The sequence below is a fragment of the Balaenoptera borealis genome (genome assembly GCF_965194805.1).
Source record: "Balaenoptera borealis genome assembly, chromosome: 3".
NCBI lineage: Eukaryota > Metazoa > Chordata > Mammalia > Artiodactyla > Balaenopteridae > Balaenoptera > Balaenoptera borealis.
The window spans coordinates 119,584,057-119,604,000 of record NC_138866.1 but is presented as its reverse complement, the minus strand read 5'-3'; the positions used below and the strand labels follow the sequence as shown (position 1 = coordinate 119,604,000).

General features: G+C 36.4%; 1 protein-coding gene across 13 annotated transcripts in view; it reads left to right on the top strand.

The window, feature by feature from the left end:
• The window catches only part of MYO9A (myosin IXA), a 277,041-nt gene that overhangs the window by 109,288 nt on the left and 147,809 nt on the right, over positions 1 to 19,944 (top strand). For all 13 annotated transcript variants that reach the window (XM_082383557.1, XM_082383556.1, XM_082383560.1 and 10 more), the window contains one exon: positions 9,985 to 10,180. In XM_082383557.1, coding sequence (XP_082239683.1) covers positions 9,985 to 10,180 — 196 coding nt within the window. The remainder of the gene's footprint in view (positions 1 to 9,984; positions 10,181 to 19,944) is intronic.

Sequence of the window (19,944 nt, the reverse complement as noted above, 5' to 3'; positions counted from 1 at the left end):
ACTGCCCTCTTTGTAGTTGGTCAATAACAGTGGGAGATAGTTTAAGGATACTACTAAAAATTCATACTCTACTTTACAGTATTCTACTGTCATTAGAAGATGGTTTTGTTTGTTTCCTCCTGCAGCTAAAATTGATTTTAGTCCATTCTGTATGTAATAGCCAATTTATTTATATTGTTTTTTATTTTCTAATTTTTTTAAATTTAATTTTTATTTTAAATTTAATTTTAAATTTAATTTTTATTTTATACTGGGGTATAGTTGATTTACAATGTTGTGTTAGTTTCAGTTGTACAGCAGATGTACAGGTGTACAGCAAAATGGTTCCCATATAGGTTATTACATAATTGTAATAGCCTTTTTAGATCTGAAAGAATAGTTACCATCAGTACATCTTAAACCCACTAGTTTATCTATGTAGTTGGTTGAATTTTTCTCTTCTCTACATCTATTAGGCCTGACAGGCTTCATGTCTTCATATACCATTGGGTATTTGTGAGCTTGTACTCCTAATGAATATGTTGAAACTATTTTTTTTTCTTTTTTTTTTATACAGCAGGTTCTTATTAGTCATCCATTTTATACACATCCGTGTATACATGTCAATCCCAATCGCCCAATTCATCACACCACCACCCCCACCCCCTGCAGCTTTCCCCCATTGGTGTCCACACATTTGTTCTCTACATCTGTGTCTCAATTTCTGCCCTGAAAACCGGTTCATCTGTACCATTTTTCTAGGTTCCACATATATGCGTTAATATACGATATTTGTTTTTCTCTTTCTGACTTACTTCACTCTGTATGACAGTCTCTAGATCCATCCACATCTCAACAAATGACCTAATTTCATTACTTTTTATGCCTAATATTCCACTGTATATATGTAGCACATCTTCTTTATCCATTCGTCTGTCGATGGGCATTTAGGTTGCTTCCGTGACCTGGCTATTGTAAATAGTGCTGCAGTGAACATTGGGGTGCATGTGTCTTTTTGAATTGTGGTTTTCTCTGGATATATGCCCAGTAGTGGGATTGCTGGATCATATGGTAATTCTATTATTAGTTTTTTAAGGAACCTCCATACTGTTCTCCATAGTGGCTGTATCAGTTTGCATTCCCACCAACAGTGCAAGAGGGTTCTCTTTTCTCCACACCCCCTCCAGCATTTGTTGTTTGTAGATTTTCTGATGATGCCCATTCTCACTGGTGTGAGGTGATACCTCGTTGTAGTTTTGATTTGCATTTCTCTAATAATTAGTGATGTTGAGCAGCTTTTCATGTGCTTCTTGGCCATCTGTATGTCTTTGGAGAAACGTCTATTTAGGTCTTCTGCCCATTTTTGGATTGGGTTGTTTGTTTTTTTAGTATTGAGCTGCATGAGCTGTTTATATATTTTGGAGATTAATCCTTTGTCCGTTGATTTGTTTGCAAATATTTTCTCCCATTCTAAGGGTTGTCTTTTCGTCTTGTTTATGGTTTCCTTTGTGGTGCAAAAGCTTTGAAGTTTCATTAAGTCCCATTTGTTTACTTTTGGTTTTATTTCCATTACTCTAGGAGGTGGAACAAAAAAGATCTTGCTGTGATTTATGTCAAAGAGTGTTCTTCCTATGTTTTCCTCTAAGAGTTTTATAGTGTCCAGTCTTACATTTAGGTCTCTAATCCATTTTGAGTTTATTTTTGAGCATGGTGTTAGGGAGTGTTCTAATTTCATTCTTTCACATGTAGCTGTCCAGTTTTCCCAGCACTGCTTATTGAAGAGACTGTCTTTGCTCCATTGTATATCCTTGCCTCCTTTGTCACAGGTTAGTTGATCTTAGGTGCGTGGGTTTATCTCTGGGCTTTCTATCTTGTTCCATTGATCTATGTTTCTGTTTTTGTGCCAGTACCATATTGTCTTGATTTCTGTAGCTTTGTAGTATCGTCTGAAGTCAGGGAGTCTGATTCCTCCAGCTCTGTTTTTTTCACTCAAGACTGCTTTGGCTATTCGGGGTCTTTTGTGTCTCCATACAAATTTTAAGATTTTTTGTTCTAGTTCTGTAAAAAATGCCATTGGTAAGTTGATAGGGATTGCATTGAATCTGTAGATTGCTTTCGGTAGTATAGTCATTTTCACAATGTTGATCCTTCCAATCCAAGAACATGGTATATCTCTCCATCTGTTGGTATCCTCTTTAATTTCTTTCATCAGTGTCGTATAGTTTTCTGCATACAGGTCTTTTGTCTCCCTAGGTAGGTTTATTCCTAGGTATTTTATTCTTTCTGTTGCAATGGTAAATGGGAGTGTTTCCTTAATTTCTCTTTCAGATTTTTCATCATTAGTGTATAGGAATGCAAGAGATTTCTGTGCATTAATTTTGTATCCTGCAACTTTACCAAATTCGTTGATTAGCTCTAGTAGTTTTCTGGTGGCATCTTTAGGATTCTCTATGTATAGTATCATGTCACCTGCAAACAGTGACAGTTTGACTTCTTCTTTTCCAATTTGTATTCCTTTTATTTCTTTTTCTTCTCTGATTGCTGTGGCTGGGACTTCCAAAACTATGTTGAATAATAGTGGTGACAGTGGACATCCTTGTCTTGCTCCTGACCTTAGAGGAAATGCTTTCAGTTTTCACCATTGGGAATGATGTCTGCTGTGGTTTGTCATATATGGCCTTTATTATGTTGAGGTAGGTTCCCTCTATGCCCACTTTCTGGAGAGTTTTTATCATAAATGGGTGCTGAATTTTGTCAAAAGCTTTTTCTGCATCTATTGAGATGATCATATGGTTTTTATTCTTCATTTTATTAAGATGATGTATCACATTGATTGATTTGCATATATTGAAGAATCCTTGCATCCCTGGGATAAATCCCACTTGATCATGGTGTATGATCCTTTTAATGTGTTGTTGGATTCTGTTTGCAAGTATTTTGTTGAGGATTTTTGCATCTATATTCATCAGTGATATTGGTCTGTAATTTTCTTTTTTTGTAGTATCTTTGTCTGGTTTTGGTATCAGGGTGATGGTGGCCTCATAGAATGAGTTTGGGAGTGTTCCTTCCTCTGCAATTTTTGGAAGAGTTTGAGAAGGATGAGTGTTAGCTCTTCTCTAAATGTTTGATAGAATTCACCTGTGAAGCCATCTATCTGGTCCTGGACTTTTGTTTGTTGGAAGATTTTAAATCACAGTTTCAATTTCATTACTTGTGATTGGTCTGTTCATATTTTCTATTTCTTCCTGGTTCAGCCTTGGAAGGTTATACCTTTCTAAGAATTTGTCCATTTCTTCCAGGTTGTCCATTTTATTGGCAGAGAGTTGCTTGTAGTAGTCTCTTAGGCTGCTTTGTATTTCTGCGGTGTCTGCTGTAACTTCTCCTTTTTCATTTCTGATTTTATTGATTTGAGTCCTCTCCCTCTTTTTCTTGATGAGTCTGGCTAATGGTTTGTCAATTTTGTTTATCTTCTCAAAGAACCAGGTTTTAGTTTTATTGATCTTTGCTATTGTTTTCTTTGTTTCTATTTCATTTATTTCTGCTCTGATCTTTATGATTTCTTTCCTTCGGCTAACTTTGGATTTTGTTTGTTCTTCTTTCTCTAGTTCCTTTAGGTGTAAGGTTAGATTGTTTATTTGAGATTTTTCTTGTTTCTTGAGGTAGGCTTGTATAGCTATAAAATTCCCTCTTAGAAATGATTTTTCTGCATCCCATAGGTTTTGGATAGTCGTGTTTTCATTGTCATTTGTCTCTAGGTATTTTTTGATTTCCTCTTTGATTTCTTCAGTGATCTCTTGGTTATTTAGTAACGTATTGTTTAGCCTCCATGTGTTTGTGTTTCTTACGTTTTTTTCCCTGTAATTGATTTCTAATCTCATAGCATTGTGGTCAGAAAAGATGCTTGATATGATTTCAGTTTTCTTAAATTTACTGAGGCTTGATTTGTGACCCAAGATGTGATCTGTCCTGGAGAATGTTCCATGTGCACCCGAGAAGAAAGTGTAATCTGCTGTTTTTGGATGGAATGTCCTATAAATATCAATTAAATCTATCTGGTCTACTGTGTCATTTAAAGCTTCTGTTTCCTTATTTATTTTCACTTTGGATGATCTGTCCATTGGTGTAAGTGAGGTGTTAAAGTCCCCCACTATTATTGTGTTACTGTCGATTTCCTCTTTTATAGCTGTTAGCAGTTGCCTTATGTATTGAGGTGCTCCTATGTTGGGTGCATATGTATTTATAATTGTTGGGGCTGGGCTGGGGCTACTCTTCATTGTGGTGCGCAGGCTTCTCATTGTCATGGCATCTCTTGTTGCGGAGTACAGGCTCTAGGTGCGCGGGCTTCAGTAGTTGTGGCACGCGGGCTCTGGAGCACAGGCTCAGTTGTTGTGGCACATGGGCTTAGTTGCTCCACGGCATGTGGGATCTTCCTGGTCCAGGGATCGAACCCGTGTCTTCTGCGTTGACAGGCGGATTCTTAACCACTGCACCACCAGGGAAGCCCTTGCCCATTTTTTGTTTGTAATTGATGAGCCCATTACCCTTCAACCACTTGATGTTTAAGCCTGCCGTTTAAGAGAGTTTCTAAGTAATGCAGTGACGATATGGAGAATGGTGGAGCAATACGTTTTCTCCTGGATCTTGAGGTGAGAGTCAGAATTAAGATCACTCATTCATTCATCACTGATTCATTTATTCAGGAAGTACTGATATTTATTAAACACAGAACACATGTCAGACCTTGTGCTTGGTGTTCAGAATGATCTAGTGAGAAATTAGCAGACATGTTCCTGGCTCTGTATACACATATACATATCTGTGTGTGTGTGTTTAATTTAGATAAATGGGGTTATGTGTATAAATAAATGAATGGGTTTTGTGAGAGAAAGTAGTGAAATAGTGGATTTTGAATTTGTGGATCCATCAACACCTCTTTGAGACACTCAAAATTTGAGAGATGAGCTGAAGTAAATGTTACCTTGGTGAGGGGTTAGGATGGTGAATATTATAGGCCATGAGATAGGACAGAATTTAATATGTTAAAATAATTGAAAACAGGTCAGTGTTACTAGATTATAGTGATCAAGGAAAATAGTGGCATGAAATGAATTCAGAGAATGGACAGCAAGTTAGTTCTTCAGGCCTTCTAGACCAAGTTAAAGGAATTTGGTTTTTGTTGATATTATTATGAGGAGCCATGAAAAGATTTTTAAGCAGAGGATATGATGTGTGTTTTTAAAAGATTGATTTCTTGGAGGAGAAGGAATAGCAGAGGGAGAGATTGGGAGCTGGGAGATGAATTAGATAGCTTTTTAAAATAGTTGAGGTGAAATGTTAAGGTAAACTGGACCACTGAGATGGCAGTAGAGATGGAGGAGATCTAGATGATTATGAGATAGTTTTTGGAGGTACAGTCAGTAAACCTTATTGATGAATTCCAAGTAAGTGATCTCTGGCTATAGCTGGTGGGTGAATTTGAGGTGCTATTTCCTGAGGTGGAAAAGACAGGAAGGAACAGATTTTAGAACAAACATTAAGAATAACAGAGTAGAATGGTGGTTACTAGGGGGTGGGGGAATTGAGGAGATGCTGGCAAAGGATACAGACCTGCAGTTAAATTCTGGAGATCTAATGTGCTACATTGTAATTATAGTAAACATTGTATTTATAGTTAACATTGTGATTATAGCATTGTCTTCAAAGTTTTTAAGAGACCAGATCTTAAATGTTCTTACCACAAAACAAAAAAATGATGATTATATGACATAATGGAGGTGTTTGCTCACTCTAAAGTGGTATTCATATTGCAGTATGTAAATGTATCAAATCAGTATTTTGTACGCCTTAAACAATGTGTGTCAGTTATATCTCAATTTAAAAATACAGTCTAAAACAAAAACAAAAAAATATTCATTCATATTATCACATAGGTTGAAAGTAAATAAAAGGATGGGAAGAAGACACACCAGGCAAACCCTAACTAAAAGAAAGCTGGTATAATTACATTATTATCAGACAAGATAGACTTCAAGACAAGAATTATTATTAGAGATAAATAAGCACATTTCATAACAATAAAAGGGACCAGTTCAACAGAAGACATATCAAAAGTTGTATGTACCTAATGACTTCAGTTCAATTATATAAGCCAAAAGGGGAACAAAAGTAGAACTAGACAAGTTTACCATCAAAGTTGTAGATTTTAATACGTATCTCTCAGTAAAAACAGAATATGCAGACACAAAATCAATAAAAACAGAACAATTGAACAGCAGTACTAAACAACTGACCTAATTGGCATATCATAACTAGATATTCTTTGGGTGTTTAGAAATTAAGTAAAATTCTTCTAGATAACGCCTGAGTTAAAAAACAGATCACAATTAAAATGATAATATTTTAAACTGAACATTAATGAAGATAACAACATATCGAAATTTGTAGGATGCATTAAAAGCGATAGCTTTAAAAGCATATGTTAGAAAGGAAGACTGGTTGAAAATACACTAGGGAAAGAACAGCAAATTAAATCCCCAAAATTAGAAGAGGGAAATAATAAAGAGCAGACCAGAAATCAATATTATAGAAAGCAGACATACAGGAGAGAAATTAACAAAGCCAGAAGTGAGTTCCTTGAAAGGATAACAGAAAATAATACAGTTGACCCTTGAACAACACTGGTTTGAACGTGGGGGTCCACTTACACACAAGTGTTTTTCAATAAATAGGTACTGTAGTGCCACGTGATCCACGATCGGTTGAATCCATGGATACAGCACCGTGGATACTATAAAGGGCTAACTATAAAGTTACACGGGATTTTCAACTGCACGGGTGGGTCGGCCTCCCTAACCCCCATGTTGTTCAAGGGTAGACTGTATAAGTAAAAGGTAATCGAAAATAACTAATGAAAGAAAAAAGAAATTCACAGATTACAGATAGCAGAAATGAATAAGGGGATTTAACTACATACACTACAGATATTAAAAAGATATGAACTTATTTTGCCAATAAATTTGACAGCATAGATAAAATGGAAAATGTCATGAAAAATACATTGCCAAAATTGACACTGGAAAATATAGGAAAACCTGAAAACCCTACGTCCGTTAAATAATTTATATCAGTAGTTTAAAACTTTACACAAAGGAAATTCCAGGCCCAAATGGTTTCACTGGTGAGTGCTTTCAAACATATAAGCAATACTAGTCATGCATTTTCTTTCGAGTTTAAGATACCTTTAAGATGTATAAATGGATCTCAGACATAACAAGAAATATTTGAGCTGGAAATACAGATTTGGGCTTCATCATTTAGATAGTGTTTCAAGTCATAATTATGGTCAAGATCAACTGATACAAGATGATCGAGGGAAAAATATGAGTACACAAGATTAAACCCTAAGAATTTTCAATACAGAACCAACAGTGGAGACTGAGAACGGACTGCACAACAAGTAAGTAGTAAATCACAGTGTGTTGTTATGGAAGCCAATAGAAGAGAGTTTCAAGGATGATGTGATTTTATGAAATGTACTTAGAAATCTAGAAATATGAAGGCAGAGAAACAAGACCATTACATTTGAAAAGGGAAGGTCTCTATCAACATTTGACAGTCCTCATGGAAAAGAAATCTTGAATTTTAGGTTTTATGGTATAGTTATTAATAGGACAGGATGATCTTTGGAGTAGGGCAGACTGATGTTTTAAGTTCCTGTTACTGGTACTTATGTTTGACCTCTGATGAACTTCTCTACCTCTCTGTTTACTTATCAGTAAAGTGTGGTTTATAATTGATTCCACTTTATTGAGTAATTGTTAGAATTAAATAAGTTATGTATAGTGCTTAGCTTAATGCCTGACATTTGTCTGCCCTCAGTAGGTGTTTGCTTCTGCTGGTGATTTTTTTAAAATAATTTATTTATTTATTTATTTATTTTTGGCTGTGCTGGGTCTTCGCTTCTGTGCGAGGGCCCCCTCTAGTTGCGGCAAGCGGGGGCCACTCCTCATCCCGGTGCGTGGGCCCCTCACTATCGCGGCCCCCTCACTATCGCGGCCCCTCTTGTTGCGGAGCACAGGCTCCAGACACTCAGGCTCAGCAGCTGTGGCTCACGGGCCCAGCCGCTCCGCGGCACGTGGGATCCCCCCAGACCAGGGCTCGAACCCGTGCTCCCTGCATTAGCAGGCAGACTCTCAACCACTGCGCCACCAGGGAAGCCGCTCTGCTGGTGATTTGATTTGAAAATTCTTACTCAGTTTTACTAACTTTTATAATATATACGTTTGCTCAAAGGGTACTTAGGGACCAACTAAGCACCAAGACTTCTGGCTTGTTTCCCCTGTTCTCAGGAGAACCAAGAATTACTAGGAAAGGAAAGCCCTAAAGGTAATCGGACAAGTCCAAGCTGCCTTCTGGACATGAGAGTAGATGACGTCATACTAGGCATGATTCTCACAGAATTCTGAGTTACAGCTGTTCTGTGAAGCTGCAACGACATGGAGTAATTTACTCACCAAGTTTTAATCCTTCCATCTGGGTGTGGTTATAGTCAAATGCCTAGACTGTACGTATCAGTCTGGGATCTTCTTCCAGGAGTGTTAAGCTTCTTGCCCTCCCTATCTTTCTGTGGGTACTTAAACCCATTTTCTTGTGTTCTGTCATCGCCAACCCCCATTGACAGGTGGTTTTAACTGGCTATTTACAGTCCTTAGGTAATCTTATCCAGCTTTAAAAATCTGTATGCTGATGATATCCAAATGCATTTCCTGAAATCTCTGTAAGAATCTAGACAAATACATCCATCTGCCTACTTGATGTCTGTATGCAGACATAGTATACTGGTTATAAGTGGCTGAGTTTGAACCTCTGTTCTTCCAGTTACTGTGTGATAGGGGCCAAGATAGTTAACCTTTCTATGACTCACTTTCCTCATCTATAAAATAGGAATAATATCATCTACCTCAAGGAGTTGTTAAGGTGATGAAATGAACTTCAATGAGACAACACATGTAAAATGCTTAGAAGTGTGCCATACACTTAGGAACCTCTCAATAAATGTTACTTGCTATTATCATTATTCTCAGCATCTCAAGCTTCACTTGGACAAAACTTACCTCTTAATCCTCATTTTCTATCCCTATACCTTCTCTTTTCTCTAGTCTTCTCCATATCAGTATATGGTACCTCTACCCACTTTTTTGCTCAAACGCAAAATATAGGTGTTAACCTAATTTTCTCATTCACTCACCATGCCCTAATCCACCAGCAAGTCCTTTGTCCTTACCTCTAAAACATATCCCAAATATGATAATCATTTTCCCTTTCCACTAGTACCATCAATGTAGTCCAAGTCACTGTCAGTTCTTCTTCTGGAATACTGCAATAGCTGGCCTACCTTTTCCATCTTTGTACAGTTCACTCCCTCTGCAGCAACCAGTGTTGTTTATAAAACACCAGTTAGCTCATGTCATTATCCTTCCAGTGGCTTTTCTTTACACTTGAATAAAACCCAAACTCCTAGTTCAGGCTTACATAGCCTACATAGCCTATTTATTTGCTTATTCTTCTACCACTCTCACCCTTGCCAAGAATCCTCCAGTCCCTGGTCTTACTGGTTTTCTCCTAACTTGTTCAACTCATTGCCACCTATAGGTAGTAGGTGTTCCCTTTGAAATGCTGTTCCTGGTCTTCTCATTTCTGGCTCCTTTTTGTTATTCAGCTCTCTTGTCATTTTATGTGATAGTCCTGTAGAGAGTCTCTCCCTGATCAGTGTTTAACAAGCTGCAATAAGATTGTGGAATGCTCATTCTAATTTAAATTAATTATTGAATTAAATAGTTTTAGGGTCAGATGGGACTTTGTAGAGGATATCTATCTGGTCCATTTAGCTGCCTAAAACAGAAGTCACTTCTATAGCCTTATTCAACCACTGTTCATATACGTCACCCATTATCTTCTTGGTTTAATAATTTTTTCAAAAGTAACACTGGTACTTTTTTCATGTAGGATTTCCGGGAAAAAAATACAGATCATATGCGCCCTGACATTGTAGCTCTTCTGAGAAGTAGCAAGAATGCATTTATCTCTGGGATGATTGGAATTGATCCTGTAGCTGTTTTCCGTTGGGCAGTTCTCCGAGCTTTTTTCAGAGCTGTTATTGCTTTCAGGGAAGCTGGGAAAAGACACATTCAGAGAAAAACTGGTAAGCAGTAGACATCAGTATTCTACTATGCTTCTGTTTGTTTTCTTACCATGCCCTAACATCATGTTTCAGATCTAATGAGTTCTGGTGAGTGTATGTGTGTGTATATATATGTTGGTACATTTTTATTAATAAATACTGATAGGAATAATGAGTGTAAAGCACCTGGTATTTATTAGGCATTCAGACATTGGTATGATTTTTAAACAAAAAGTGAAATTATTATTTAATTATATAGAATTTAATATTGATATTTTTCTCTGTTTTCCTCTTAAGTCATAGTTTTGACTACAGATGAAATATAATGTGGAAGCATAAATCAGGAGGCAGAAAAATTAGGCTGGAAGTAGTATAGTATAGTGAGGTAACCCAACTTCAGTAATCAGTTGTCATCTCTTCTCTTGACTGATTTTGTGACTATTAGCTGTTTTTCTTGGCGTGTAATACTGCCTTCAATATTATGAGGGTAAAATCAGATAATACATGTAAAGTATCTGTTTATGAGGTGTTAATTTTCTTTTCCTCTTACACTTAAGTCAGTTAGCTGGATTTTACTTTAAAAGTTAGAAATGGATAAAACAGGATACTTTTTTGTGTGTCTCCTCCTTAAATCATAAAATATTCTCATTTCACATTCTGTGGGAGGAGCATCTCAAAAGCACTTGCTACCTACTTGAAATGACACTGTTGCTTGCTGTAACTCTAGCCTTAGATAGACCATTGCTGCATGGCGAGGATATTCTAATACATATGTAATTATTTAAAATAATTTTTTTTGCCAAGAAGCTTCAGCAGAAGTGCAGGAGGACACACTTTGTGCTTTCAGAACTCCTAGACTTACTCATAGGGCTTTTTGGCATGTGCACTAGCAGTAAAACTTTAAATTTAGCTTTTATGTATTTTAAATGAATGAAATATTTGAGAGATTGTATTTCTGAAATGAGAGGCAAAACTAATTGAATTTCATTTCTGTACTTCAGATTATAATGTGTGCAAACTGGCCTTTGTGGATAGAACTATAGTTTTTTTTTTTTTTAATAAAAGGAATGTCTTAAAACTGCTTTGCCTTTGCCAAAATTATTTCTAAGAGGCTATCTTTGCAAAAAGCTTGAAAAAATTTTAAACTGAGGTATAATGGACATATAACATTATATTAGTTTCAGGTATATAACATAATGATTCAATATTTGTGTGTACTGCAAAATAGTACCATCCATTACTATACAAAGTTACAAAACTTTTTTTCTTGTGACGAGAACTTTTACAATTTAATCTCTTGGCAACTTTCAAACATGTACAGTACTGCAATATTATTGACTACAGTTACCAGCAAAAAGCTTTAAGGAAAAGTTTTTTCTTTTAAGATGCATTCTTATTTATTACAGTGATCTTATCAATTATGAAAATTTTGAAAATTGATACATATCCTGCTAAGACATAACTGACTAAGATAAGAAACTTTTCTTATATTTACTATTGAATACATTGCTTTCTGTAAAAGTTATTCACATTGAATGTTACTTTGGCATTTAAAATATTGTTTGTGAAAGCTGGTTCTATGTATATTAGTATTAATTAGTACAAAGACATGCAGTGCTACTAATGATCAACAACTGAAATTATCTTTACTTTGATAATTTCTAGATACTTTGTTTTCTAATCTAGTTTTGCTTTCTGGCCAGCATAGAGCTTCCACATAATAAACTCTTTTTGAAAACTCTTTTATACTGGGATATAACATGTATACAGAAAAGTGCACAGAACAAAACATATAGCTCAGTGAATTATCACAAAGTGAAAACACCCCTGGAACTATCTTCTAGGTTAAGAAAGAGAATATTAGCAACATGCTAGAAGTCCCCCTTGTATAAACTTCTAAATTTTCACTTTTTATCAAGAAAAAGAAAAACGATAGTTCATTTGCATTTTGAGGCAGTGACTGAGCAGGTTTGTTACAGAGAATAATTGTATTACAGCATATTAGTGTCAGTGCCAAAATTTAGCATTTTTCCTCCCTCTGCACCGCTTACCACCTTCTGTTTTCTGGTGGATTTAGGATAAACGGATATTATAAAATTAGAACATTGTAGTATTGCAAAACAAAAACTAACAGAGTAACTGTGAAAATGAACTAAGTAGTAGATGCAGAACTCTTATAATGACCATAAGTAGTATGCAAACATATCAACGTGAAACAGGATTTGGAGATTATTTAAGCAGAAGTAGAATATATGAAAGGCAGAAGGTAACCCAGTTCAGATCTTGAATGAGAGTAAGAAGAGGTCAAAGATAATATTTCTAATGAAGAAAGAAGATGTAGACTGCAGAAGTGCAATATATTTTCACTTCCTTGAAGACTGTCTTTATAAGATATTTCACTGGACTCTTAGCTGATTGTCAACAAATACCTTGATGGTGAACCAAAAAAATCCTGGATCTTCTTAAGGAATTCCCTAACATTCTTTTTCTTCATCAAGCCAACTGAGCACAAATGAGAATATCAAATTTAAATCTACTTTTGACTGTTATTTTTTCTTTTTTATAGACTTTCAAATTAGAGGGCACAGTGCCATTTTAAGGTCTTTAAATAAAAATTAATTCAACTTATTCCTTTTAAGAATAAATTTGTTATAGTTGTGGTATGTTATAGCTGGGGCAGGTTATCAGGAAACCATAAAATGTTCTTAGTAGAGTCATATAAATAGGCAGTCTGAGTGAAGCTACATGTTGGCCCTGCTGGGAGGTGGAATTAAAAATGGTAATGATTTTTCTGATCAGCAGTGAGGTATTGGAGTACAGGTATTCCAGTGGTGGCATCCACCTTGCCTTTTATTTACTCCTCCTGAATAAGAAAGAGCCTGGACTAGAAAGTACAGGGGAGATCATAACTTGACCATGAATTATACAGTATGCAGATGTGAGTGCAGTGATGCTTATTTGGTTCTTTTACATAAAAGTATAAAAGTTACATAAAAGTATAGCCAAAGAGGAATTTTAATCCATCTAAAAAGACTAGGCAGAGACAGCGAATTCAGCTGTGGCATTGGCATAAGAGGCAAGAACGAGGGGCTTCCCTGGTGGCGCAGTGGTTAAGAATCCGCCTGCCAATGCAGGGGACACGGGTTCGATCCCTGGTCCGGGAAGATCCCACATACTGCAGAGCAGCTAAGCCCATGCACCACAACTACTGAGCCTGTGAGCCGCAACTACTGAAGCCCATGCGCCTAGAGCCCATGCTGTGCAACAAGGGAAGCCACTGTAATGAGAAGCCCGTGCACCACAATGAAGAGTAGCCCTCGCTCACTGCAACTAGGGAAAGCCCTGCGCGCAGCAACGAAGACCCAACGCAGTCAAAAATAAATAAATAAATTAATTAATTAAAAAAAAAAAAAGGAGGCAAGAACGAGAGTCCAAAGTGTCATTCGGTTCCTTAATCTACAGGGAGAAAAGCTGAAGCCATTCATATAGTGTCTGCAGATAGAGAGCTTTAATGGTTCCCACATAAACTGTTCCTCTTCCCCATCCCACATAATGGACTCCGTAGCTCTAATGTGCTCCCATTTGTTTTGTTTTGTTTTGTTTTGTTTTTAAATAAATTTATTTATTTTATTTATTTATTTTTGGCTGTGTTGGGTCTTCGTTGCTGTGTGCGGGCTTTCTCTAGTTGCGGCGAGCAGGGGCTACTCTTCATTGCGGTGCGCAGGCTTCTCATTGCGGTGGCTTCTCTTGCTGTGGAGCACGGGCTCTAGGCGCATGGGCTTCAGTAGTTGTGGCACTTGGGCTCAGTAGTTGTGGCTCACGGGCTCTAGAGCGCAGGCTCAGTAGCTGTGGCGCACGAGCTTAGTTGCTCTGTGGCATGTGGGATCTTCCTGGACCAGGGCTCGAACACGTGTCCCCTGCATTGGCAGGCGGATTCTTAACCACTGCGCCACCAGGGAAGCCCTCCCATTTGTTTTTGCAAGTGGGAGAAGGATTCCAGTGACCATCTATTTCCAGAAATGACCAAGTACTAAAACTAATTTAGATATCACCTAAACAGGGTCTAGGATCTCTATGCAGTACTCTATCCATAATTCTACCCAGTACTTGAGACAATTAAGAGCATTTTTGTTAACAGACAAAACCCTGACCATTATTTATAAATCAATTCTGTATCAGGCACTATGGTGTGGTGATTAAGAGTAAGGGTTTTAGATTAAATGTCAATGAAATGGTAGAGTAAGGACCTCTGAAAATTCTCTCTTCCATAAAAGCAACAAGAACACTTGCAAAAATTGTCAGAATAACTTTGCTAGAGCTCCATATATTCATCAAAGGCCTTCAGTGATCTAGGAAGTATATATACAAGAAAAAAGGCTGAATATTGATAATGACAGTGCACTTTGTAGTGTTTTAACTTGCACTACTCACCTCCCTCCCTGCCAAGCTCTACAGTAGCCTTGAAAATCAATAGTCTGGAAGCACAATGAAAAGCAGCAGTGTGACAACCCCTGGAGGGAATAGAAGGGGGTTGGCGCTCCTTCAAAGCCCCATTCCCAGAGAATATCCAACTTATTTGGTAGCTCCCTGGAAGACCCCACTTACAAGGCTATCTTTTAACCTGACTTGGAGCTTGCCCAGCATGAATAACCTTTTACCTAGGGGTTTTGTCCAAAACAATCAGAAGCAGTTGTTGAACATTGCAACTCTCTGATGCAGTAGATAACAGCTGGGGCAAAAACTAACCAAAACATTTGAAAGGAAAAGCTAGAGAATGAGGTTTCCATAACGGCTATGAAAAGTTCCCATATGTTCATGGGAATCTAGATAGCTATGCACATGCATAGGACTGTATACGTGCCCAGGGCTATGCATATGCTCAGTAAAGACCTGAGGATATCCTGATTTCTTACCTCAGGATAACCTTCAGATTCTGTGCAAGCAGGGCAAGGCAAAGTTGTAAACTGCCTAGCTGAGTGTTGAAGGTATGCACCAACATACACACTCAGTGACCCTTGACAAAAACTGGGAGAATTAGTGGTTTCAGGCATGTAAAGATATCTGCCTTCAATTAATAGCTGACATTTAAGCTAACTGAGCAGAGATTTCCATGGTCACCTGTGACAAACTTTACAGAATTAGTTCAGGAAAGTCCTAAACAAATAGTAGCAACTGTAAGAAACAGCAACAACAGCAAATCCTGGGAAGAGAATTTTCAGAGTTGCCATGTTATATAACTACCCCTGAAAAAATCCAGACATTGATATTACTAGACAAAGTCTTTAAACTATTTTAAATATATTTAAAGACTTAAAGGTAACTATATCTGAAGAACAAAAGGAAAGTATGAGAACAATGTCTCACCAAATGGAGAATATCAATTTTATACACACACACACACACACACACATCAATTTTGAAGTGGAAAAAAATGTACAATAACTGAAATGAGAAATTCAGTAGAAGAGTTCAGCAGCAGGTTTGAATAAGCAGAAGCCAGAATCGGGTGAACATGAAGACAGATTAGTTGAGATGATCTGGCTAAGGAACAGGAATAATAAAGAATGAAGAAAAATAAACAGAGCTTCTAGACTTATGGGACACCATGAGGCATATAAACTTCTGAGAGTCCAGAAGGAAAGGAGGGAAAGGGAAAGAAAGAATATTTCAAGAAATAATGGCCAACACCTCCTCAAATTTGATGAGAAAATTAATATACACATCTAACAAGCTCGATAAACTACAAGGTGGGTGAATTCAAAGAGATTCAAACTTAGATATATCATAATTAAACTGTCTAGAGGTAAAGAGAGAATATTGAAAGCAGCAAGAGAAAAATGATTCATCATGCACAAAGTTATCCTCAGTAAGATTAAAAGTTGATTCATCATTAGAAAGCATTGAGGCTAGAGGACAGCAACTTGGCATATTCAAAGTGCTGAAAGAAAAAAACACTGTCAATCAAGAATTCTGTATTCACTAAAACTGTCCTTCAAGATGAATTTATGACATTCCCAGATAAACAGATCCTGAGTGACTGTTACTAGCTGCCCCACAAGAAATATTAAAGATAGTTCTTCTGGCTGAAATGAAAGGACACTAGACAGTAGCTCGAAAGCACATGAAATAATAAAGAGCACCATTAAAGGCAGCTATAGAGTTAAATATAAAAGATAGTAAAAATGTATTTTTTACATTTTGTAACTTTTTTTCCCTCCAATCTGATTTAAAAGTCAACTGTGAAAAAGCAATAATTATAAATCTCTCTTGGAGGGCATGCCATTTTAAAGAGGGCATGCCATTTTATTGTCATGTTATTGCATGACAATACAGCATAAAGAAGGAAGAAGGGAATGAAGCTATATAGGAGCAAAGTTTTTATATACTATTGAAATTAAGTAGCTTTTAATCTAGATTAGATTGTTGTAAATTAAGATGCTAATTTTAATTCCCTTGGCACCTGTTAAGAAAATAACTAAAAAATAATATAGTAAAAGAAATGATCAAAATATTAAAATAGTATACTAGAAAACATATATTCAACACAAAAGAAGAGAGTAATGAAAGAAAAGAGGAACAAAAATAATATGTCTTATGGTATATGTGGAAACTAAATAACACACTTCTTAATAGCCAATGGGACAAAGAAGAAATCATAAGGGAAATTAGAAAATAGTTTGAAATGAATAGAAGAAAATATACACCCATATTTTATGGGATACAGCTAAAAGAGTGCTTAGAGGGAAATTTATTTCTCCCTTAGAGAAATTTATCTCTATTAAGAAAGAATATCTCAAATCAATAACTTAATGCCCCACCTTAAGATTCTAGGGAAAAAGGGAAAACTAAACCCAAAGCAAGCAGTAGGAAGGACATAATAAAGAGTAGATCTGAAATAAATAAAATAGAGAGTAGAAAACAATAAAGAAAACAAATAAAACTGAAAGGTACTTCTTTAAAAAGGTAAATGAAATTGACAAACCTTGAGGTAGGCAGACCAAGAAGAGGAGAGAGGAGACTCAAATTACTAATTTGGGGAAAGAAAGGGGGGTGTTGCTGCTGAACTGATGGAAATAAAAAGGATTATAATACTATTAGCAGTTGTATGTCGACAAATTAGAACCTAGTGGAAATGGAAAAATTCCTAGAAATATGCTAACAGCCTATACTGACTCCAGAAGAAATAGAAAGTCTGAAAAGGCCTGTTACAAGAAAAGAGATTGAATTAGTTATGAAAAAAAAATCTTCCCACAAACCAAGGAACAGTGAATTCACTGATAAATTTTATCAAATACTTAATGAAGAATTAACACCAATCCTTTATAAACTCTTCCAAAAACATAGACGATAAGGGAATACTTTCATTCTCAATCTGTGAGGCCAGTATTACCAGCATACCAGATAAGACATCACAAAAATGAAAACCACAAACCAATATCCCTCAACAAAAATCCTCAACAAAATCCTTGCAGACTGAGTCCAGCAATATGTAAAAAGTATTTTACAGCATTATCTAGTGGAATTTACCCAGGAATGCAAGGTTGGTTCACCTTAGAAAACTCAAATCAATGTAATACACCACATTGATAGACTAAAGGGCAAAAATCAGATCATCACCTCAATAGACACAGAAGAGGCACTTGACAGACACGAATACCTTTTCATATTTTTCATCATAAAAATGCTGAACAAATTAGCAATAGAAAGGGACTTCCTCAATCTGATAAGGGGACCTGTGAAAAATCCAAAGCTTATATAATTCTTGATGGTGAATGACTGAATACTTTTCCCTTAAGATCAGAAACAAGACAGGATATCTGTTTTCACCTCTTCTATTTATCATTGTCCTGGAAATCCTGGTAAGAGTAATCAGGCAAGAAAAAGAAATAAAAGACATCCAAATTGGAAAGGAAGAAACCATTTTGTTTGTAGATGACATATTTTGTGTAAAATGTCCTAAGGAATCTACAAAAAACTCTACTAGAGATAAAAAATGAGCTCAAGTTGCAAGACACAACGTCAATATGCAAAATCGGTTGTATTTCTAGACATTAACAGTAAACAACCTGAAAACAGAATTAAGTTGGTGCTTCACTTACAAGAGCACCAGCAAGTATAAAATTCTTACTAATAAATTTAACAAAAGAATTGCAAGACTTGTTCACTGAAACTACAAAATATTGTTGAAAAAACTTAATGAATACTGCAATAAATGGAAAGATATTATATGTTTATGCATTGGAAGGCATAGTTAAGATGGCAATACTGGATCTACAGATTCAGCGTAGTCCTGTCAAAACCACAGCTACCTTTATGCAGATATTGACAAGCTAATCCTAAAATTGATATGTAAAGGAATCCAGAAATGCAAGAAGGACTCACATTTCCCAGTTTGGATTAGGCAGTGGATTCTTAGGTATGACAGGATTAGGTATAAAGCACAAGCAACCAAAGAAAAAAATGGATAAATTAGACTTCATCAAAATTAAAAACTTTTGTGCCTCAAAGGATACTATTAAGAGAGTGAAGGGACTTTCCTGGTGGCGCAGTGGATAAGACTCCACGCTCCCAATGCAGGGGGCCCAGGTTTGATCCCTGTTCAGGGAACTAGATCCCACATGCATGCCACAACTAAAGAGCTGGAGAGCCACAACTAAGGAGCCTGTGAGCCACAACTAAGGAGCCCACAAGCCGCAACTAAGGAGCCTGCCTGCTGCAACTAAGACCTGGTGCAACCAAATAAATAAATAAATAAATATTTTAAAAAAAGTGAAATGACAACTCACAGAATGATAGAAGATATTTATAAATCTCGTATCTAATAAGGAACTGGTATCTAGAATATATACAGTTCTTGCAATTCAATAGTAAAAAACTAATAACCCAATTAAAAAATGGGCAAAGGATCTGAAAAGACATTTCTCCAAAGAAGATATGGAAATAGTCACTAAAAAACATGAAAAGATGCTCAGTATAGTTTGTCATCAGGGAAATGCAAATCGAAACCACAGTAAGATACAACTTCACATCTACTAGGATGGCTACAATAAAATAGACAGGTAATAACAAATGTTGGTAATAAGGATGTGGAAAAATTGGAAGCCTCATATGCTGCCAGTGAAAATTTAAAATGGTGCAGCCACTTTGTAAAACAGCCTGGTAGTTACATTTTACCCAGCAGTTCCACTCTTAGGTAGATATTTTAAAAGAATTGAAAGCAGGTGTTCAAACAAAAACTTGTACTTGTTGTTCTTAGCAACATATTCATAATAGCCAAAAGGTAGAAACAACTCAAATGTTCAACAGATGACTGGATAAACAAAATGTGGTATAACCATACAATGGAATACTATTCTGTCACGTAAATGAATGAGATACTAGTACATGCTATAACATGGGTGAACCTTGAAAGCATTTTGTTAAGTGAAAGCGTAAGACACAAAAGACCACATGCTGTATGATTTCATTTATATGAATTTTCTAGAATAGGCAAATCTGTCGAGAAAGAATGTAGATTAGTGTTTGCCCAGGGCAGACAGGGAGATAACAAGGGGAGTGATAGTTTAAAAGTACAGAGTTTCTCCCTAAGGACTCCACACAAAAACTACTAGATCTAATAAATGAATTCAGCAAAGTAGCAGGATACAAGAGTAACATTCAGAAATCAGTTGTATTTCTTTACACTAACAATGAAATATCAGAAAGGGAATGTAAAAAAAAAAAAAAAATACTGGGACTTCCCTGGTGGTGCAGTGGTTAAGAATCTGCCTGCCATTGCAGGGGAC